We start from the raw sequence: 21,777 nt of genomic DNA, 5'->3' as shown, positions 1-21,777 counted from the left end.
GCCTGCCCTAACAACCCGCTGCTAAATCGTGGCCCTGTGCACCACATCCAGACGGTTCTTAAACACATTCGGGGATGGTGACTCCACCACCTCCCTGGGGAGCCTGTTCCAGCGCTGAGCAACCCTTTCTGTACAGAAGTTTTCCCTGATCTCCGACCTAATCCTGCCCTGGTGCAGCTCGAGGCCGTTTCCCCTTGTCCTGTTCCCTGTCACCAGTGAGAAGCGACCAGCCCCGCTCTCGCTGCCATCACCTTTCAAGTGTGTGAAGAGGGCCCTGCCCGGCTCTGCCTTGCCCCCCGTCAGGCTTTTTAGCCCTCACCTCCCAAACCTTGGCAAAGGACGCAGCGCTGAGTTCTCCACAAGTGTTTATTGCCCAAATCTGCGGGAGCTGGGGGGTGCGGGCAGGGCCCTGCCCACCCCGCAGCGTGCAGTGACAGTGCTCAGACAGCAGCAGGCTGCACCCTGCTTACTACTGCACCCGCTGGAGAAGCCGCAGGCACGAGGAGGTGCAGGGCACCGGGTTAGGGGACGTTTGGAGGTAGCTCGTCGTAACGCAGTAGTGCAGCAGCGTGGCTGGAGTGTGCAATATCCGCCGGGGCGGGGAAGGCACCAAGGTTCGCACCAGCAGCTCAGTGCTGCGCTGGGGTTGGGCTCTGGGCAACGAGTCTGTGCCCGTCTCGTGTGGTGCATGGGAAGAGGATTCGTACCCTGAACAACCTCTGGGAGCTTCCCGCTGCCCTGCCCGGGGCTGGGAGCGCCCACAGCAGGGAGAGGGAAGAGAGCAGAAAAAAATCAGTGCATTAAGTGCCTGTCTGTCCCTCTGCGATGCTGACCCTGCTGGAGGGTGCTGTCTGCTCGGCAAACCAAGCAGCAGCCTTTCCCCAGTCCTTTTTCACCCAGAGGGGAGCCTCCACCCTGAGCAGCTGTGCTGGGGAGGGTCAGGGTGTGCGGTCGTACCGTTGTAATGCTGACCCCCAGCTGTCACAGCAGTGTCTGTACCGTCCCTCCTCCTGCTGTCCTTGCCCGCTGCCCACAGTGTGACGGCAGCAAAGGGGGTACAGGAGCAGCACGGAGGGGTTCAGCTGTCCAGAAGTGTTTTGTCTCTCCTGCCCGGTGCTCAGCAGTAGAGCAGAGACATCCCTTCCCTCTAATGGAGCAGGAGCCCAAAGCTCGGTGGCTCGGCCCCATGCTTTCATAGGACGCAGGCAATGAAGGGAAGATGGTTTGCCCTGAGATGCTGGTGAGTTCTGTCTAGGCAAATGGCAGAGGTGTGGAAAAGGGGACAGGATGCCCTGCTCACAGCCACCAGCATGGGAAGGGGACAGGCAACGCACACCCAAGCCTCATCCAAGCACCTGGGCTCGTCCCTCTGGGGACGGAGCCTTGAGGAAGGGTTTTGCTGTTGGCAGGCAACAGCATGTTTCCAGCTCCAGCCATCTCGGAGCTGAACGGGGCAGCCTGCAGAGAGGAGGGGGCATGGGGATCGGGCACGGGGCGGCATGCAGGAACTCACTGTTCTGCATGGCTGAAGTCATAGCAGAAGTTGAGGTTGCTGGGGGGCTTTGGGACAGGAGGGGGGTTGTCGGGGATGCTGATGTTCTCCAGGTCCAGGAGCCGCAGTTTGAGTTCCATCGACAGCAGGACATCGAGGTCCGTCTGAGTTCGCTCGCTCGTCATCTCCTTGCCCAGAAGCACGTTCAGCCCATCTGTCCACAGGCAAAACTGGGGAAGCAAAGCAGCTCAGGGGAGCTCTGGGCAGCCAGAGAACCCCCGTCTCCACCTGCGCCTCTCAACCCCAGGGCAGAGCAGCCCTACCCAAAGCACCTCCTTCCTTGCCAGGCTCACCCTGCACCTTCATCCAGCACGGGGCCGCTCAGCCCCCAGCTCCACGTCTGACCTTCCCAGCCAGACTGGGTCTTTGTTCACCCCAAATCTTGCAGCCAACTAGAGAGCTGCAGTCCTTGCATTCCTCCAGGCCTTCAGCCATGAGTGCACAAAGGCATTTTTGTCCTTCCAGCGCTAGCCCAGCATGCTGGCTACAGGCCAGGAAACCCCCAGCTCCTCCGGACTACGCAGGGGAGGGTGGCAGCAGTGTCACAAATCACCCTTTGGAGTCCAATTCCAAGTCTGGGAGAGCACAGAGGGGTCCTCCCTCACTTGGCCTCCCTTGGCAAGGATGTGCCCTCCTGCAGCCCCTGCAGCTCACCTCGTAGCGCGTGGGGGCAACAAAGTTCAGGCAGTATTCCTCCACATCGTACACGATGGAGAAGGCAAGCTCCAGGACATCCTATGGGGAATCACAGAATCACAGAACCACTAAGGTTAGAAAGAACCTCTCAGATCCCCAAGCCCAACCCCAGCCCACCCCGACCGTGCCCATTGCTCACGTCCCTCAGTGCCACATCCCCATGGCTCCGGGACACCCCCAGGGACGTTGACTCCCCACCTCCCTGGGCAGCTGTGCCAGTGCCTCACTGCTTTTTGAGAGCACAAATTGTTCCTAATACCCAACCTGATAGCTGTCTGAGTAGTTGGCCTCTCAGCTGGGTTCTTTCCAGCTCTCTGGGATTTGCAGCAGGAGCTGCGCCCCAGTCTCCTCTGCAGCCTGAAAGACCCAACAGGTCTCTCAAGCCACACCAAAAACCTGTCCCACACACATGCTCAGCTGATCTCCTCCAGAGCCTCCAGCTCTCGGAGCCCTGGGTTGTGGCCAGCACCCTGCACTGCCTGTGCCCCAGGACACACCTGGGGACGTGCAGGAGGCACAGAGTGACAGAGCACAAGGAGGGAGGGGAGCGTGCAAGGTGGGATGGAGGTGCTGACCTTGTTCTGCTTCCCGGAGCTCTTCTCCTTCGTGTGCGGACACTCCTTCCCAACGAGCAGTGCCTTCATGTCTGCCACTGGAACTGGGGAGCAGAGGAGCTGTGGGTGCCTGCTTTCCTGGTCCTCACCCCAGAACCATTGCCCGCCGTTCAGGCAGCAATGTGAGCAGCCAGAACCTCAGACACAGCCCAATGTGAGCAAGGGACCCCAGTGCCAGATCTCCCCCGGCCCACGGCACCTCCAGGGCCAGGCCAGACACGTGGCACCCTGACAGCGGGGCAATTCCCATCTGGAGCACATAGTAACAGAGGTCGGCAGTGCTCCCTTCCCCCTCCCTTCCTTTCTCCCCATCACCTACTTTTCTCTGGCAGGCTCTCGATGGGGGGCGAGTGCACCCCTTCCTCCACATCCCCGTAGTGCAGCACTTTGTGGTTGGGTGACAAGCGGCAGTACCAGAGCTTATCTGCAGCAGAAAGGCGCCGGCTGAGACCCCGTCAGCACTTCTTCTAATGAGCCGCGGTTAATTGCGCCCTCCCTGCGCCCACCCCGGCCCCCGCCAGGAGCAGCCGTGGGGCTGGCACTCACCCTGGCGCCGGCGGCTGCTGATCTTGCGGAACAGGGTGCCCTCGCAGAGGCGCAGCAGGCGCTGCTGGCGGATCAGCTCCAGGAGCTCCGGCTTCAGCCTCTCGCGCAGCTCCCTGGGGCGCCAGCCGGGGGAAAAGGAGCACGGACCCTTCAGGGTTCACCTGCTGGCCCTTACGGGGTCACCACCCAGCACAGCCCCCTGCCCGCAGCCCACTCACAGCACGGGCACGGCCAGCGTCTCCTCCTGGTGCAGCCGCTCCGTCTGCCGCAGCTTCAGGATCTCGCTGTAGTTCAGCGCGTTCACTCTGGTCTTGAACAGCTCCAGGGAGGTGGGCTTGAGGGCCAGGGTCCTGGTGATCTGCTCCCGCACCACCTGCAGCACCTGGGGGAGCCCAGACAGCATCCCCAGTCTGGTGATGCTCCAGGGACACGTGCACAGCCCCAGGGTCCTGTTGTCACCTTATCAAAGTCCTCCTGGGTGGCTCGCATCTCCTTCCACGTCTTGTTCACCAGCTGGATGCAGATGCAGAAGAGCTCTTCAAAGAAATGATCCTGCCCGAAGAACATAGGGTAGAAGGCCTGGGCTGTCTCCGAGCCTGCGGTGAGAAGGACAGATGATGCCACACTCCCATTTTTCCATATGACTGCAGTATCCAGGAGAACCCGGACACTGCCCAGCCCTTCCCCGGCTGTCAGCCATGGCACAGCCACGTGTCCCCATCGCTGGGATGGAGCAGGGCCAGGCACACACGTACATGGCTCTCCAACGTGCAGGATCTCGCAGAGGATCAGGGTGAGCTGGATGCTGCTTCGAGCGAACGGGCACTCGTGTTTGTCCTCACGGCTGCTGTTCTCGAGGACGAACTGGAGGAGAGGTCATTGCCTCGTGTTACACAGACTGCAGGATCGGTGCTGTCCCCCAAAGAGCTGAGCCGTTCCAAACAGCAGTACCCAGCTCTCCCCAGGGCACAACCCCAGTGTCCTCAGCACTGGAGCTATTCTGGGCAGAGCAGCTCAGAGCGTGGCTAGCGCTCTGCACCCACTGACTGCTCATGCCTGGAAACCCAGTGGTAACCAAAGCACTGAAACTCAGCAGAGTGCCACCAGCCTCCATTCACGGCTCCTACCCATGGGAAAGGCTGCCCAGGGGGGTGGGGGTGTCCCCATCCCTGGAGGTGTCCCAGAGCTGTGGGGATGTGGCACTGAGGGACACGGTCAGTGGGAATGGTGGGGTGGCCTCGGTGGTCTTAGACCCCTTTTCCAACCTTAATGGGACACCCTGCCCTAGGTGAGGCCAACCAGGATGGGTCCCACGAAAGAAAGGATGAGAAGCTGGAGATCCACCAGCACCTTTCTGCTGGGAGATTCCCCAAGCAGGAGCACGCACCCGGCTGTAGGCGCTGGGGGTGTGCCTGGAGAAATACACCATGTTGTCGAGGGCGAGGAGCCCCGGCGGCGCGCGGCGCAGGTCCTCTGCTGGGTTGCTGTTGTTCTGGGAAGACACAAAAGAACGCAATTCAGCACTTCTTCTCCGAGCAGCCGCGGGACAGCGGGCCTAGAGGAGTTGCCAAGGTCACACTGAGGCCAGCACGGGGATGGTTGGGGCCGCACCGTGAAGCCCAGCTTGCGGAACTCCTTGGCGCACAGCGACCGCCGGCGCTCGGTGCTGAAGGTGCCAGCAGAAGCATCGTTCTCCGACTCGAAGGCGGCTTGGCGCAGCGACTGGAGGAGCTCCCGCTGCTCCTGGAGGGAAAGCGGAGGGGAAGGACACCGGTGAGCCCTGAGCACCATGGTCTAAAACCAATGGTGAAAGCCACCGTGCTGGGAAAGGAACACATCCCAAAGGCAAGCCTTCATCCGCCCGCACTTCCAAAGGTGGAAGCACGGCCAGGAGGCAAGGAGAGCGCTCCCAGACCTGTGAGTAGGGGTCCATGGAGGTCCTCATGCGGCGCTCGTGCAGGTTGAGGCTGATGGACTGCAGCACGTAGAGGTAATGGGCCATCTCGTCCCCCAGCGGCTCGGAGCTGTGGATGATGTTCTGCAGGAGACTGCGAGTGAGAAGGGACCCCAGGGTGCTCCAGACCCAGGGACCAACAGCCAAAGCCCTGCAGCCCGAAGGGGCTTTGGGAAGAGGTGAGCGGCCCAGGGCTGGGCTCTGAGGGTGGCACACACAAGGAGGGAAGGACAGGAAGAAGCACAGAGCCTTGCAGGAACCCCGCTCCCCACCTTGTGGATGAACTGCCTGATGTTCTTCTCTCTCAGGTACTCCATCATATCCTAGAGGGGAAAGGCTGTGAGATATCCCCCGGCCCAGCACTGCTCTTTCCAGAAAAGCCAAGCGTTCCCTTACAGTCCCCATCCCCGCTGTCCCAGGCTCTGGGCTCGTGGCAGAGGGCCCCAATGATGGGTGCACCATCGTGTTGGGATCCCCAGTGCCCACACCCCCCGGTGCTGCCCACCGCCTCATACCCGCCGCTCGGTGTCGTTGGAGGCCAGCAGCAGCGCAGTCAGCAGGGCCATGGCCTTCAGCTGCAGCTGGGTGTTCATCCTGAGGAAGGAGGGAGGAACGCAGTGTCACCAGCTGTGAGGACAGCCCTAAGGCACAGCCCCCTCCCCCCTTCACTGCCAGACCCCGATGCAAACTCTGTTCAGTACAGTGCATCTCCTCCAGTTGCAAGGGAACAGCCCAAACCTCCACCAGCACTGCGGCAACAGATGCTGAGCGCCCACCAAGTGCTTAGGAAGGGACAACACAACGTGGTGCCAGGGATCGCCAGCAAGAGCCCCCCAAAAATCCCATCCAGGGCCACGTTCCCATTGGCTCCCCACTTACACCTGCAGGTGGGTGAGAAGACGATCCACCGTCACTTCTTTTTTGACGAGGTCAAAGAGGACGCGGCTGCTGGGTACCATGTTCTCCAGGATTGACATGGAGAGCTGCTGCACGGAGGCGTCCATGGCGTTCATGTTGACGTAACTCACGATCTGCAAGAACAGAAACCATCAGTACAAGGCAGGCCGAGCCAAGGTGACAACGGGGCAGCCCAAGTTGTGTACTTTTTTGATGAAGGCTGCACTAAGAGTCTCCCAGGAGACGAAATCGTGCTCCATCAGCTCCATGAAGGCCTTCAGGGTGTGAGCGAGGATCTCCCCTGTACTGGAGAAAAGGGAGAGCAAACTGAGCGTGGATGGGTCCGGGCACCCCGCAGTGACCACAGTAAGGCAGGACCCATCGGTGCGCACCCACCCATTGTGCCCGTTTGGGGGGTACAACAGAAACAACCAGAAAAGCAGATGGAAGAGAATGAAAAGAATGACAGAGAATGCTGCCGGGTAAGAAACCAGACTCTGGGCTTAGTCATCCCAGGAAGCCACGGTAGGGGAAGTGCAAGTTTCTGGAAAGCTGTGTTACTGTGGTACAAAGACCACACACACAAGCCCCGGGGAAACCGAAACCACCTCAAATCCCACCCGCTGCTTCCAAGAAACATGCACTTTGCCGTGTGATTTTTGGGACTGACATCCCAATGAGATGCCCCATCGTATTGTGAGAGGAAAGCGCCGGGGCGGCACTGGTGTGGCACTCAGGGTTTTCTCAAGCTGCCTGTAGACCTCTCGCAGCCAAAAACTTCAGAGAGAAGGATTATCAAGGCCAAAAGAAGCCACCAGTGAAGCCCAGCTCAGAGCTCGTACAGCATTAGTAAAGGAGAAGGCAAGATCTGCAAGGGAATTCCCCTCCTGATACTCACTCATTCCCTTCCTCCACAATATAGAAAATTCGTTTCAAGCCATTCCTGTTGATAAACTCCTGAGCAAAGGTAACATCCTGGGAGAGGCTTGCAAGCTTCTTCAGTGAGTCAGTCTTCACATCCACGTTGTTGCTGTGGATCCCGCTGTACAACCTCTCCGCTTCTTGGTCCTACCAGGAAGGAAAGAGTCAAGCCACAGGGGCTCATCGAAAGGCAGCAAGAGACCTGGAGGCAGAGGCTGGAGGAGCTGAAGTGCAGGAAGGAGGCGAGGAGGGGTCTGAAAAAGAGAGATCAGAGCAGAAACCAGCAGAGCTGAGGAAGGAAGTCAGGCCAGCACTGCACTAAGTGCACTTGATGCGTCCAAAGCGTTTCCCAAGACTACGAGTTAGTTTCTCTTCACGCTCCCCCGAGATCTACTGAGGGAGAACAAAGGTTGAGACAGGTCTCCCTGTCATTTCTGCTGGGTCTGAGGTACCGAGAGGAGCTGTCATGAGCGAGATGTCACCGAGCGAGGCAGCTCCGGGGCCTTGGAGGGCCACATCGCTCCATGGCAGGGAGCAGCGGGCCGACCCCAGCGCCCGCCTTCGAAGAAGGAGACAGGGGATGTACCGGAGAAGTGGTCAGTCGCAAGATGCTCCCGTTCTTAATCTCCCCGCGGTTCTGTGAGGAGAAAGGGAAGGGGTGAGGGGCACACAGAGACACCAGGGCCAGGGACTGGGTGGGAGGCCACTCACCGACTCGGTGATGTACGTCTGGCGCCCGTCGGCGTACTGCAGGGCATAGCGCTCCGCGTTGGGCAGGCTCCACCTGCAGTAACATGCAGGCGGTCATGGAGGAGGGCTGGTCCACAGCCCAGTGTCCCAGCCGTACCCCATGGTCATGGCCTGTGACAACCCAACCCAACGGGATGCCACACACTGGCCCTTGTGACCTGATGGGCCACCACAGTCTGGTCACTGCCTGTCACAACCCAATGGGCCACCACAGGCTGGTGACCACCTGTGACAATCTGATGGGTCACTATAGACTTACCACCATCTGTCATGACCTGATGGGCCACCACAGGCTGGTCAACGCCTGCCACGGTCCGAGGAGCCATGACAGGCTGGTCACTGCTCATCGTGACCCAATGGGCCACCAAAGGATGGCCACTGCTCATCGTGATCCAATGGGCCACCAAAGGTTGGTCACTGCTCATCGTGACCCAATGGGCCACCAAAGGTTGGTCACTGCTCATCGTGACCCAATGGGCCACCAAAGGTTGGTCACCGTCTGTCACAACCCAATGGGTCAGCACCCATCATGACTCAATGGGCCACCACAAGCTGGTCACCACCTGGGACAACCCAATGGGTCACCACGGCCATGACTTGATGGACAAGCACAGGCCAGTCGCATAGGGCCACCACAAGCTGGTCACCACCTGCCACGACCCAATGTGCGACCACAGACCGGTCACTACAACACCGCAGCCCGCTCCTGGTCCCCAGGTACTCACGCATCGCAGACGTCCTTGAGCACGGCGGCCAGCGGCTTGCTCTGCGGACGAGGGAAGGGGAGAGCCGTGAGCGGACGGCGGCAGCGGGGCGGGGGGCTGCGGAGGGGTCGGGCGGTACCTGCTGCAGCTCGATCAGCTGCGGGATGGCGCCCACCATCTGGATGGCGATCTTCACCACGTCCTTGGGAGGCGGCATGGCTCCCCGCCGCACCGCGCCGCAGTTCCGGGTCTCCGCCGCCACCTCCCCGCCCCTGGGAGGGCCGGGCCGGGCCGAGAGGCCGCCGGGGAGGGAGTCCCGAGCGGGGCCGGAGCGGGGCGGGCACGGCCGTCCTCCTCACCTGAGCTGACGCAGGTGGGGCGGCCCCATCCCGTCCCGTCCCATCCCGCCCCGTCCATCCCGTCCCATCCATTCCCATACCGTCCATCCTGCCCTGTTCCGTCCATCCCATCCCATCCATCCTTCCCTGTCCCAACCCGTACCATCCATTCCCATCCCATCCAATCCATTCCTATCCCATCCCTCCCTCCCTGTCCCATCCCACCTATTCCTATCCCATCCCACCTATTCCTATCCCATCCATCCCTCCCTGTCCCATCCCACCCATCCATCCCTCCTTCCCATCCTATCCATTCCTACCCCATCCATCCCTCCCTGCCCCATCCCGTCCCATCCAACCCACCCTGCCCCATCCCACTCATTCCCATCCTGTCCCATCCCCTCCCATCCATTCCCATCCCTTCCATTCCATCTTGTCCAGTCTCATCCCATCCCATCCCAGCCCACCCCCATGAGCAGCACAGCCTCTGGAAAGGGTTCGTTTATTCACTCAACAACTGTACAAATATTACAGGCCATTTTCTTTTCCTTTGCAAAACAAAAAAAACAAAAAACAAAAAGTATAAAAATAATCTTTATATAGGAATCAAAGTTCATCTGTTCATCTTCTCTACATCTTTTTTTTTTTTTTTTTCCTTTTTCTTTTTTTCTTTTTTTCCCAAAGCGGTGGTGAACGTTAACACGAAGAGGGAGCGAAGGTTGGGAGCGCCAGAGGGAAGGAGGGCTGCGGGACAGCACGTGGGCCCCAACGCTCAGCACCCACACGTCTCCATCTCCCCCCAGCGCCGCCCGCTGCCCTCAGCTAGAAAGGGTTCGAGGTTGTCCGTTCCTATCCAATTCATTGCGCTTTTCCTACGGGGCGCTGGCTCGTCCCGCGCTGCAGAATGGAGCAGGTCTGCTGGAGGAGCCCCACCGAGAACATAACAGCACCAGGAGACGCTCTGGGAAGGAAGGAGCCAAGCGTACGGCCTCCTCACCTCTGCAGGCGCCAAGCGTTGGGTACGGCCCGCTCGTATCCCATCACTGCTGGTGCCGGCTGCGAGGAGCTGGCCTTCCCTCTGGCAGTTTGCAGAGCAGGAAAGGCTGCGTGGGACGGCTGCGAGCGCTGCGTTGGCGGGAAGATGTGCAAAACTGACAGTCAGATCTGACCCAAAAAAGCAACGCGGGGGTTTGCAAAGTACGACGAATCCAGGAGGGCTTTTTTACTCCAACAACAGCAAAAAAATAAAAAATAAAAATAAGAAAATGCACAGGCTCCACAGCTGTCCATCCAAAAAGAAAGAAAGAATAAAAACGCTCCAAAGCCACCTCTACAGACCTTCCATCGAAGAGCAACCTCGTGACAAAAAAGATGCAGGGAGGCATGGCGCTGTGCAGCAACCTGCCACAGGATCGGGGAGCGCGGTCTGAACACCGGAGCAAATTCATGTCTCTAGGAAGGCCGACCCTGAGCACATGCTAAAAAGGAAGGAAAACAACAGAGGGGGGGGAACAAAACACTACCGTGACAACACCTGTGAAACTCGTCGTGGCAAAGTACTACTGAATCATTCCTGCTTGGTCGCCTTTACAACAGTTGAAGGCTCAAGTGCAATGGCTGGAGAATAGTTAGATGCTAATACGAGCGGTGTCTGATGTAGTTGGAATACCTTAAAGGCACCAGCTGGAGCAGTCTTATCCTTTCAAGCAACTCGTAAGGAAAAAAAAAAAAACACAACACTGGCACCCCTTCTTCAGCCCTGTGGGCACCGCACAGCTGCTGTACAAGGCGCTGCACCCCGTGGGCCGCGCATCTGGTGAGCAACCACCACGGGAGAAGCAGCATTCCTGCTGAGGCACAGCAGGGAAACTCTCAGCTCAGCTCCCGGGTCCTCCTGGGAGGGGCAGCCAACAGAGAAAAGTGCTTTATGTCTTGTAAAACGTACTAGCTTGGTTTGGAGTCACTGGGACAAATGGACCCTTCGGTGCCGTTGGTTTGTTTTTGTGTCGATGCCATTCTACAATAGAACCGCCCCACACCACAACTAACTACCTCCGGGCCTGTGAACCGACCACGCTATCAGGGCTCCGTGTAGCAGCTGGTACCTAGGAGGTGCAAAGTGCCTCTAGGAGTGCAGGAAAACCAAGGCATGCAGATCTGAGGAAGCTCGGAGAGGCACCTGGGCAAACTCAACAAATCACAGACCCTGCGAAGCGACGCCCAGAACCCGGTGAAGAGAGAGATGCAGCGAGGCGAGTTCAGTCCTTGCACGTGCAAGACAGGAAGAGAAAGAAGTGACGGGGAGGCTCCCGGCCTCCGAGTCCACATCTCTTGGTTCTGAGTTCATATGAGAGTATCTCTGATGCGCTCACTCGTCCAGCTCTAGCACAAAAGGAATCCAAAAATAGACGCTTTCCAAAGAGTTACAAAACGGTCTGTCTGCGCGAGGCTCACGGCCGCGCTGACAAGTCAGAGGTTGAGGACAGGCACATCGAAGAGGTCACAGACGCCTTCGCTCTCATCCAGGTTGTAGATGTAGTCGTGATCTCCAGGAGGGGGGGAGAGGCGGAGCAAAGGAGCGAACACTAGGAGAGAGAAGCAGGCAGTTGGTGACAAGGCTCAGCACTCCCACACCTAGCTCGGAGCTGAGCCGTGGGGCCTCGTGGCCTGGGACCTTTGAGATTGCTTCCCATCAGCACTGAGGAGAGAGGCTCATCTGGCCCTCGTGCATCGCTTACAGACTGGTAAAACAGTGAGAGCTATGCCCTGAGCCCAGAACGACGAGGGCAAGCCTGCAAACGCAAAGCTGTCACCTGTAGAAAGGCACACGGGACCGGTCTTCTCCCCCTGACCACGAGGGGGAAACTCTTGAGACTCACCTTCAGACGACATCAGCTCTTCCAGCAGCTCAGAGTTCATACATTCTAGGGAAGAGACAAACACAGTAAGGAATGTGCTCTGACTTCTGGTCTGTGTGCGTGGAGTTTCCCCACCCTTCCCAGCCTCTTCTGGTCCTCACCCTTTGCCACCCCTTTCTGGGCTAAGGCAAGGTGCGTGCAGGCAGTGCCAGCAGGAAGCTCAGCCTCCTGCCCTGGGCAAAGGGAACCACGTGTGCTGGACCATTCAGCCAGCACCAAAACACCATGCAGGAGGTTCCTCCCTGCTTAGCTCAGCCGCAAGCCCAATGCTTTCACGTGCCTTATCCCTGCATCAGCATGCTAGCTGGTGTCCCTGAACTGTTCCCAAGGAAACTCTCCAATGTGCATCTGAAATTGAGGTGGTAAAGCCTGATGCCCTCCTCTGTTACACACTGACTTTGCTAGAGTGGGAAAAAAAAAGAAAAACAAGCTGTTCCACGAGCAGCAGAACTAATCAATCTCTCCAGATTTGTCCCCTTTGTCCCTCCCAATTGGATCCCTTCACTGCACAGCTGTGATATGCCACGGTAGATTGGCTGGCTGCCCACCAGCAAACATCTGAGCTCTGCGTATCCTTCCCTAATGGGCCATTAACTGCTCTCTACTCTGCTGCCTGCACAATGCTATAAACAAAAATTATCTCCAAAATGTCAATCCTGCCTCCAGTGATGTTGATCTTGGCTGGTAGGTCCATGAAGCACTTGAAGGGTTGACAGGCAAGCAGCCAGGCAAAGCATGTGCAAGCAGATCTTTCTCTTTCCAGAAGCTGGGTGTTTGAAAACAACTTTCTGAATCCTTCTCTCACTTCACCAAGTTAAATAGTGGCGATTTAAATCAGTCTTGGCCAGGGTGATGAGGTACCACCCACATGTGAAGTGACCTTTCACAAAAGAAACTCAGATGAGTCTGTCCTCAAGATGCTGATCCACTGCAGGCAGGAACCTACCTGCCTAGTTCTGTGTTGTGAGACAAGAGGATTTCAAGTGGAAGTGACTAGATAGGAATAATACCAGCTTCAATAAACAGCAGTTAAATGCAGAACCTGCATTCTTGGCTCTTCTTCAGGAGACAAGGGTAAAACAAGCAGGTTTTTTACATCTTCACTCCTGGATCTGAACTTCACCCCTCCAAACCAGGAGGAATAGTCCATAAAACAGCACGTGTTACTGCAGATAGGAAACCTCTCCTTCACAACAGTGTCCACAGAGTCCCACAGCAGTTAGTTTGGGTTAAGCTGTACCTTTTCCACAGGCTCGCACCCTGCAGCAGCTTATGCTCCACGCTGCAAAGAATCAGCTTTCCTCTTCATACGTGTTCGGTCATTACCAAGACCTCATGGCCTACAGCAGCGGATTCCCCAGTGCTGGGCTGAGCGTGGAGGAATGGTGTTCTCCAGGTGGACTGTGGAGCCTGGCTCGGTGCTGTGAGCACCCAGGGTTGCACATATGGCATTCAGGGCTGTGGGGTTTTTAAAGCAAAGGCTCTACCTTCACAAAGAACCCGCTGGAGCAGAGAACCAGGGACTCCAAGGAATGACTGTGACATATTCTGTCACCGCCACAAAGTGCTTGTGTGTACTCAGCTCTGCCATGCTGCTGGGCTAGGAAGAATTGCACCAGCGTTGAAGGGAAAGACTGGAGTCCGAGTGTGCACATTTAGAAATACGTTTCCCAGTTCAGGCTTACGTTAGACCCAATTCTTGCACCTTGCACCTCTCCTGCCCTTAGCCTGAAGTCCACCATGAGGCAGTGACATCCAGACTTACCTTGGATAGAGGCAGAACTGACACAAGTAACAGCACCCCCTCCCCAGCTGCACCCCTAAAACCACCAGGGGTATTTCAAGGACAGCAGACAATCTCCCCAGATTATTTGCCCGGATTAGCCTTAGGCAGGGTACAGTTGAAACAAGACTAACAGGGATTTTGCTGCTAGCACTAGATGGTGCAGGCAAGTTGGAAGAAGAGCGTGGGAAGGCAGAACACAGATTAGTGCTGGCATGGGGCCTGAAAAGGCCTCATCTGTACGCTGCAGGGCAAGCTTGATCAGAGAGGTCACTGGTAACGTGAAGACAGAAAAAAGAGTGCTCAACTATAAGGAGAGAGCCAGCAGCTGCCATAAGCACCTTAAAAAACCACATCCGCAAAATAATCCAAAAGGGAGTGAATAGAATAAACATTAAAAAACGTGAACAAACTTCACCCAAACTTCTGCGGGTGGAGGGGCGCAGAGCGAGGCTGTGATGGGGCTGTGAACGTACCTCTCGTGGGATCAAACATCTCTGACAGCTCTTTGGGAAGCTCCAGCACTGCGAATACAACAAACCAAACGATTTACGTTGCTAAATGAAGCGTCTGAAATACCCCACGGCTTCGTCACCTGCTGCCCTGCCATCCTCCCAGTCCTTGCGCACCCAGATCTTGCCATACTGCCCAGCAACTCCGCTCCCACGCCCCGTGCCAAATACATCAGCTGAAATGATCAGCAATAAAACACTTCAGCTCAACTACTTTAAAGAGAATCTGCCAGGACATGCACGCGTTATCGCAGCTGACAGCTGTAGAGGAATTGAGTGTGTGAAACTTCACACAGCATCAGCTTCTGCTCAACACCTTGATTTGCTATGTGTAGGATAAGGGCACGCTTTCGGATGGTCAGCACAGCCCCTACGGGCTAGGGTAGGCTCTGTGCAGATCAGATGCTTGATGCCACAGTCAAGGCTACTCCAAGCTGGAAAAGAACTGCATGAGCTACGTTTGAGCAGGGTTTCCTCTTCTAACACTTTAACCTGAAGTATTTCTGCAGGGAAAGTAAGCTTTGAAGCATTAAAGCACAGTCTCATCCAGAGGATGCTTTTCTTTCTGTGGATCAGCCTGCCACTTCCTGGCCCAAAGCTAAAATTTCAGCGTTTAAAACCCATTGCACCTCAGCGAGCACACCAGGAAGCTCCCCAGACACACACTGAGTGACCAAAAAGACCACAAGATTGCTAGAGATAGATAAAGTACTTCTGAGTAAAGGAGAAAAACAGAGACAAGAGCTCTCCTAGTAATCTAACGAGTTACAAGAGTGCTGTTAGTGAAGGCTTCACAGTCTCAAAACTCAGGCCTGGCACTACAGAAGGTGCTGAAAGGGAATAATCCTACCTAGAACAGCACACACACATCACGTGAGCATCCCTTGTGGCTTTCCCAGTACTAGCATCACAGGCAGTGGCACGGCACTGGATGTGACACTGTCATCTCCGCACCAGGTTCCCCAGCACCCACACGCAGCTGTGGCTCCCTCTCCCAAGGAAATGCCTGTTCACTGCTCGTGGGCTCTGGCTGACGGCGAAGGCAGAAGAGAGCTCAGCTCGTTCCCCTGGGGCCAGCAGCCCCCCCCCTCGCTCCCAGCATCACAACCTCGAGGGGCAGACAAACCGAGGGCGCATACTCACTCCCTGTGGGATCAGGTTTGATTGGCTCAAAAGAGGCAGAGGGGCTGGGTAGGACGGAGCTGCTGTCCAGCGAGGCAGAGGACTGCAGCAGCTGCGTGTCCAGCCGGGCCGTCTGGCCGCTGGGTGCAGACACGTTGCTGAGGGGCTCAAGGTCACTGCTGCTCTTGGACTCCGCCACTGAGACGCTGCATTCTGCAAGGAGCCACAGACACACACAGTATTTCCATTAGTCCCACTAAGGTGAAAGAGGTTCTGTGAGGCAAGCACAGCGGTGCTCTCTTTGCCAGGAGCTGACAGCGCTGCGTGACCAGCGGTGTCATGGCAGGCACATATTGCCCCGCCGGTCAGCGGCCACCCCATCTCTGCTTTCTGTGACCTCCCTCTCACCTGTGCTCGTGTCTTTCTGCTCAGGAGGGCTGTGATCCTGAGTGCTGGAAGGTGTTGGCGTAGAGGGCTGGGTGCTGCTGGGAACGGATGCCTCCTGGAAGTGGGCAAGAGGCGGTACCTGTGGCTTCGAGGGTGCAACCGCCTGGCACTGGATGAGGTCTTCAGGAGGAGGGACAGGCAGCACTACAGGAGGAGAGCTCCAAGCATCTTTGTTTACTAGGAGAACGTCAATTGGACCGCTGGTGCTCTTCAGATGGATCTGATATTTCTTTTTTCTACTTGGGCCCTGAGAAAAGTCAGAAGCAAAACACAGACATACGTTTCTTAATGGGGAAGCCCTTTCCAAACAGAAGAGGAATTTCCCAGCGGCAAGACGTGCTGTCCAGGCAAGGTCAGGACAGTTCAACTCTCAGCAGCTCTCTCCTGAGTTCCTGTACACAAGCACTTCCAAATAACAGAGCTTCCTGGCAACTATTTAATAGCTGGAGCCTTCCTTGAGTTGCCATTTCCTCCAGCTCCATCAAAACCGTGACCACCAACTCCTTCCCAACTCCCAGCCTGCTCAGTCCAGAAGCACTCCCCCAGAACACACGCACACATGCAACACAGCTGCTGTCTAGCTGTGCATTCATCACTCACCTCAGGGACTGGAACCTCCAGGCGTGTGCCTGATGGGGCTCGAATTGCAAGGAGGGTGTCTCCTGTGAAAACAGATGGGTCAGCGCTCAGAGGGCGCAGGACAAACAGCCCCTGATCTCCTGCACTTCCCAAAGTCCACACGGTCTTCCCTCCCTTGGAGGATTGCTATTTAGACTCACTGGAGCTGCTAAGCCTATTGTAGAGCTCTGAATGTGCCAACTGCCCTGGGGCATAAAAAACCTGCAAAACTTCTCCCCAAGCAACACTTCAGAGAAAAATCAAGCTTTTTTCAGCAGATTCCTTCACTGGACTCACCCATCTTACCCAGCCTGAGTTGTGAACAAAACAGGACACATCTGGAAGAGCTGCACTGCCAGCAGAGACAGCACAGGAGCCTCACGTGTTCGAGTACCAACACCCAAAACCAACACTTCCCTGCCTCTATCAGCAAGAGTTGCCTGGAGCTGGCTGCATTGGCCCCTGCACAGAGACACTAAGAGCCAGGCTGACAGCATCATCTCCCTCACAAGTCCTGCAGCTCCTTCAGAACACAACAATCCCAGATGAGCAGCTTCCATTCTGCATCCAGGTTTATACTGAACGTGAGAAACGTGAACAGGGAAATACCAGTACTGTGAACACGAGGCACATTAAGACCGAGCAGTTAGCAGCTTTCAGTTTGAATGTTTCAACTTTCGTGTGGTTTGTGTTCACACTTCACCAATATCCTGCATTAAGCTTCATCGATAATCTTCTCTAAGATCCTCAGAGCGATGCAAGAGCAGACAGCAGAAGAGCACATCCTTCCATTTCAGACAGGCAACCAAAGGTCAGACCAGCAAAAGTGCAGGGATTAAAAGTACCACAAGATTTGTGAATAAGATGGGAGTCCTTACACAAACCTGTACTTAAGGAAAATATTGTTAAAAGACATGAAAAAGGCATAATAAAGCCCAAAGATAAAGCTCAAGCTCTGAGACCCAACAGCCTCTACGACACAGGCACTGCCTTTCTATCTCTCTTGATAGCTGAGTCCCAAATATTTTCACAAAACAATCGGTGCACAGTATGCTTCCACTTCCTTTTGGATTCCACAAGCACAAAGCAAATCACAGTAGCAGAAGGGAAAAATACGTTTCCCAGTCACTAAGAACTAACACATTCTCACATTTATTTTTTTAAATCCAGATAACGAATCCATATTTGACAAGAGTCCGAGCACGGAAATCTTCCAAGTCCTAACTCACTTTGAGGAGATGACTTCAATAGCAGGAAGAATAAAAATGGAGCTAAAATTCAGCCTTCACCACAGCTCAGTAACACAGGAGCTCTGACACAGAACCCCTGCAAGGCTCAGACGCTCGGCAGGAGGGGGAAGCAGATACACTGTGGAAAGAATATTCATGCAGCAAAACTGGGCACACACCAAACAAAGGGAAAACACGGCTCAAGCTTCTGTTCCAAAGGATTTCAGACCTGCCCTCGCTAAGACCTCATCTTCTCCGTGCCTTCTGGTGCGCTCTGACTTCAGATGCAAACCGATTTAGAAAAAACAGGTGCAATAAAATGCAAAATGCTCAACCAAGCAAGCAATAATCTGTCTGCCAGTCTCCAGGAAGCTCCTACTGGCTGTTACGAACTATCTGGCCCCAAGCATTGTCAAACTGAAAAAACAACCCCTGCCCCCAAGAAGAGCTGCCTTAAACCAGAAGAAACAGTAAAGCGAGGGGTGGTGCACATGAGTTAGCAGCAGGAACGCGAGCAGGATAAAGGCTGGTGAACAAAGAGGACAGTACAAGGAAGGAAAAGATGAGAAATGGAAGAACTGATGCAGGGCAGGATAAGGAGACAGCTTGGAAGAGGTGAGGAGGCAGACAAGGGCGAGATGATGCACAGCTGGGGTGGGCAGGACATGCAGCTTCCACCTCGTACTCTCTGAGGCAAGCAAGCAGATGTAGGTTGCACAGGGTCAGGAGTGGGCAGGCATTCACTGAAGCAGAAAGCAGCTTTGAATCCACACTGCTACAGCTAAGAACAGGTTACACAGAGCAGGCTGCCATGCTGCACACGGGATATTTCTGGCTCTGCAGCTAGCATTACAACTGCCAGCAGAGAGGAAACAGACTCGTACGGTTTTCTTGCCGCTTTTGCCCCACAGGGAAGAGAGGTCACAGCAAGAAGCATATTCCCTTCTGTCCTGCTCTTCACTACCTCCTCTTTGCACTCCTCTTGGTAAAGGGCATGGCGCAGCTGAGAGAACACTGCCATGCTGTTTTCCTGCTTACACCCAGACTTCTACCATACAGTAAACTTTTCTTTCTATTACTACATTCGTATTGTCTACTCGAGCCCTCAAAATAAAGGGCTTGTAATGTAACATGTACACCCACAGAGTGACAAACAGCAAAATACTTCCTTAGGAATTGCTTGTATGTTCCTTTAAACATGCGTGCAAAGACACCCCCTGCTCCCTCACCTCTGATGGCAACAACAAAGCTACAACTCAGTGGTTCCCAAACCAAAGGATGGCAGCAGAGCTTGAACCACATTTTCCGTGATGCTTACTGGGGAGCCCATGCTCAGGCCAAAGCCAAGATGCGCTTCCTCCTCTTTCTTTGGAGAAAGGAAAGCAGCTGGGATAGGCTGACGGGGCTGCACCATCGTATCTTTATGATGCAGCACCATTTCCTCACCTGTGAAGCACTTGCAGATGTCTTCGTGTGTCACATAGGCTAGCGTTTGGAAGGTTAAGGAGAAAGGCTTCAGTTTCCTGTGAAGACAGAACTCAAAGGGCACCTGGTGTTTCCTTCCTTTCTGAGCACAAGAAATGCTGCTGCGTGCACTGCAGAAGAAGCTATTTCCTACACTGGGCAGTGTTCCTCTGCTTCCAAAGGGGGGCACAGCCTCCTCACCATTCCAGAGCAGATACTCCAGCAACATGAGGTGCCCCCAGCAGGGCACTGCCAGCCCAGCTCCAGCTCCTGCCTTCCAGCCCTGAGGAAAGCCAGCTGACAAAAGGATATCAGTTGTTCTGCACGTCTTCTGTGACATTTTTGATGCTCTGCTGAACCCACATCTTCTGCTTCTCCAGCTCCTGTTCCTGCTGCTCCAGGTCCTCTATGTCTGCCTTCAGCTCAATAAGCTTGTGAGCAATCTCACGCGTGTTGCAGCCAGGACCCACCCCTCTGTGCAAACAGCAGTGACATGCATCAGCCAACAGAGCACCCAAACAGACCCAGCCCCTGAGAGCTGCCACCTCCCCTCCTGCCCCCTCTATCACACATTGAAGCCAGAGAATCACACCTGTACCTGCTCTGAAGCCCCACGCCATCTTCCAGCACAGCACCACTCAGTGCATCCTCCCACATCCCGCAGCCCAGCAGGGCTCTCCCCCACCTCCAGTGCCATGGAAGGCATCTTTTCTAACCCAGGACATGGAAATACTTTGTACCAAAATACCAGCTCTGCTGTAAAAGTAATGTGCCACGCATACTTCAGCTTTCCTCATTACTACCATCAGCACAGCTCAGGCCATTGAGGAACCAGCACAAAGGCCCCCAGAAGACGGGACCCTAGACTAGAAGGAACCTTAAACCTTCTCTGTCACTCACTTCCACTGGATACTGTTCTTTGATTTCTTCTCAATCAGCCCAATCCCTTCCAGGACATTTGTGATATCATAGATCCGTCGTTTCTGTCGCACAGCCAAGGTATCTGCAGCCTGCAATAGAAGGCAGACACTTAACTCCAAACTCTCAGTCACATTTCTCTCCTTCCTGCCAGTCAGATTAACTCGTGACCAAGCAGTCTGCTCACCATCCCACACTTCTTACTACAAAGCCGTGTTCACAACATCATTATGACCATGAGAAGCCACTGCCCCTTCGTTCCTTCTCTTACCAGCAACCTCCTGCTGAGCACAAATCAAATTCCAGCCACCTCACTCAGGGTGGCTCCAGAAACCACTGCTCCTCAGCATCAAGGTGGGGCTCCAAGCCTGGCAGCCTAAATGTTCAGTGCTCCTCCAGGGTAAGGAGAGATGGGAATCCGAATGTAGAGAGCTGTCTGTCTGGTGACAATTTAGCAAAGCTGACATTCAAAAGGCCTTTTATATCCAAACCTGATGCCAGCTGATAGAGAACAGACACAATGTCAAGAGGCAGAGTCCTCTGGAAATGGCTACAGGGAGGACAGTAAGCGTGGGTGCAAGGACAGAGCACTGGAACAGGCTGCCCAGCAAGGCTGTGGTGTTGCCTTCTCTGGAGGTATTCAGAACCCGCCTGGATGCTTTCCTGTGCACTCTAATCTAGGGAACCCGCTTCAGAAGAGGGGGTTGAACTAGATGAACTCCAGAAGTCCCCTCCAAACACTACGATTCTGTGATCCTGACTCTTGGAAGGATCCTCCCCTCAGGTTCGGGAGGTACCAGGTGGCAACGTGGCACCTGCAAGAGTTTAACCAGCACCAGTCACCCAGTGGTGTCTCACAGATGACAGCGCAGAAATGACTTTCCCCTCTCACACACCAGGACTCCGGTGACCCTGCACAAATCATGCTAACAAATACAACCCCCACGGAACTGACAGCTTAGGGAACATTGCTCTTCTGCCCAAATCCAAGGAGACAGCAGTTAGGCATAGGAGGGGACAGCATTCAGCAGCCAGAGGAATGCCCCAGGCCTCGCACTTTCCGCACACTCTCACAGTTCTCTGGTGCTCACACACATATCCACCTTAGTGGGGTTTCTATAAGCTACAGCAGAGGAGTCTCATGCACAGAAAAGGCTTAGCTTTAAGGGCTGCATACACCATACAGGTAGAATTCCTTTGCCAAGGAGATCTTGAAAAAGAGCAAGGCACGTTCACCCAACGCTCCCCCACAGCCTGAACAGACAACCTGTGCCGGGGGTGGACCTGCCCACGGCCGCTTCCCTTCTGCTTGGAGGGCACGGTGCAGAAGGCCGCGCCGTCTGACGGGAAAAGAACCGGAGGGCCGCACAAGCAGACAGACACGGGGTGCGGGACGCGCAGTAGCAGCAGGGCGGCGGCAGGAGCGCGGCCCCAACCTGCGGCCCGCCCTCCCCACGCTCCCCCACCCCGTGCAGCAATGACCCCGGCCGGGCCTCCCCAGCCGCCGACGGCCCCGCACCAGCTTCAGATCCAGCACGCCGTCCTTGGCCTCCTGCAACAGCGACACGAACTTGGTGGTGAGCAGCCCCAGGCTCTTCTCGTGCCGGCTGGGCGCCCCAGCACCCCCGCTCCCGCCTCCTCCTCCTCCTCCGCCACCTCCAGCCCCGGGGGGTTGCGGCCCGCACTCCGCCATCTGCCCGCCGCCGGCTCCGGGCCCGCCGCGCTTCCGCTTCCGGTACGAGGGGCATGACGGGAACTTCCGGGGCGGGGCGGGCGCGGAGGGCGCACGAGGGG

The 21,777-nt window shown here is 55.8% G+C and overlaps 2 protein-coding genes across 2 annotated transcripts; both read right to left on the bottom strand.

Annotated features, from left to right (window-relative positions):
* ELMO3 (engulfment and cell motility 3) lies at positions 349 to 8,938 on the bottom strand. The gene is made up of 20 exons (XM_021408028.1): positions 8,774 to 8,938; positions 8,656 to 8,696; positions 7,892 to 7,964; positions 7,767 to 7,817; positions 7,158 to 7,327; positions 6,466 to 6,565; positions 6,242 to 6,393; positions 5,878 to 5,956; positions 5,635 to 5,685; positions 5,324 to 5,446; positions 5,020 to 5,151; positions 4,796 to 4,900; positions 4,164 to 4,272; positions 3,868 to 4,004; positions 3,627 to 3,790; positions 3,409 to 3,521; positions 3,182 to 3,286; positions 2,824 to 2,906; positions 2,207 to 2,287; positions 349 to 1,722 (listed from the first exon to the last, which is right to left on the bottom strand). Exons 1-20 carry the CDS (start codon positions 8,849 to 8,851, stop codon positions 1,510 to 1,512), a joined length of 2,160 nt encoding a protein of 719 aa, XP_021263703.1. The 5' UTR covers positions 8,852 to 8,938; the 3' UTR covers positions 349 to 1,509.
* Positions 9,458 to 21,725, bottom strand: E2F4 (E2F transcription factor 4). The gene is made up of 10 exons (XM_021408060.1): positions 21,503 to 21,725; positions 19,966 to 20,075; positions 19,378 to 19,539; positions 19,048 to 19,091; positions 16,355 to 16,416; positions 15,716 to 16,001; positions 15,329 to 15,520; positions 14,150 to 14,197; positions 11,852 to 11,896; positions 9,458 to 11,557 (listed from the first exon to the last, which is right to left on the bottom strand). The coding sequence occupies exons 1-10, from the start codon at positions 21,674 to 21,676 to the stop codon at positions 11,442 to 11,444; spliced, it is 1,239 nt and encodes a 412-aa protein (XP_021263735.1). The 5' UTR covers positions 21,677 to 21,725; the 3' UTR covers positions 9,458 to 11,441.

Source organism: Numida meleagris, chromosome 10 (assembly GCF_002078875.1).
Source record: "Numida meleagris isolate 19003 breed g44 Domestic line chromosome 10, NumMel1.0, whole genome shotgun sequence".
NCBI classification, from domain to species: domain Eukaryota; kingdom Metazoa; phylum Chordata; class Aves; order Galliformes; family Numididae; genus Numida; species Numida meleagris.
This window is presented reverse-complemented; position numbering and strand designations above follow the sequence as displayed.

Bases quoted from the DNA above. Each gene is read 5' to 3' on its own strand.
- ELMO3 (XM_021408028.1), bottom strand. From the start codon at position 8,851: ATGCCGCCTCCCAAGGACGTGGTGAAGATCGCCATCCAGATGGTGGGC. The intron at 8,697-8,773 runs GTACCGCCCGAC...CCTCGTCCGCAG, and splicing joins AGCTGATCGAGCTGCAGCAG to AGCAAGCCGCTGGCCGCCGT. The intron at 2,288-2,823 runs GTCAGCACCTCC...GATTCCCCATAG, and splicing joins GCTCCGGGAAGCAGAACAAG to GATGTCCTGGAGCTTGCCTT.
- E2F4 (XM_021408060.1), bottom strand. From the start codon at position 21,676: ATGGCGGAGTGCGGGCCGCAACCCCCCGGGGCTGGAGGTGGCGGAGGA. The intron at 20,076-21,502 runs GTGCGGGGCCGT...CTTCTATTGCAG, and splicing joins GCGTGCTGGATCTGAAGCTG to GCTGCAGATACCTTGGCTGT. The intron at 16,417-19,047 runs GTGAGGAAATGG...CTGTTTTCACAG, and splicing joins CATCTGCAAGTGCTTCACAG to GAGACACCCTCCTTGCAATT.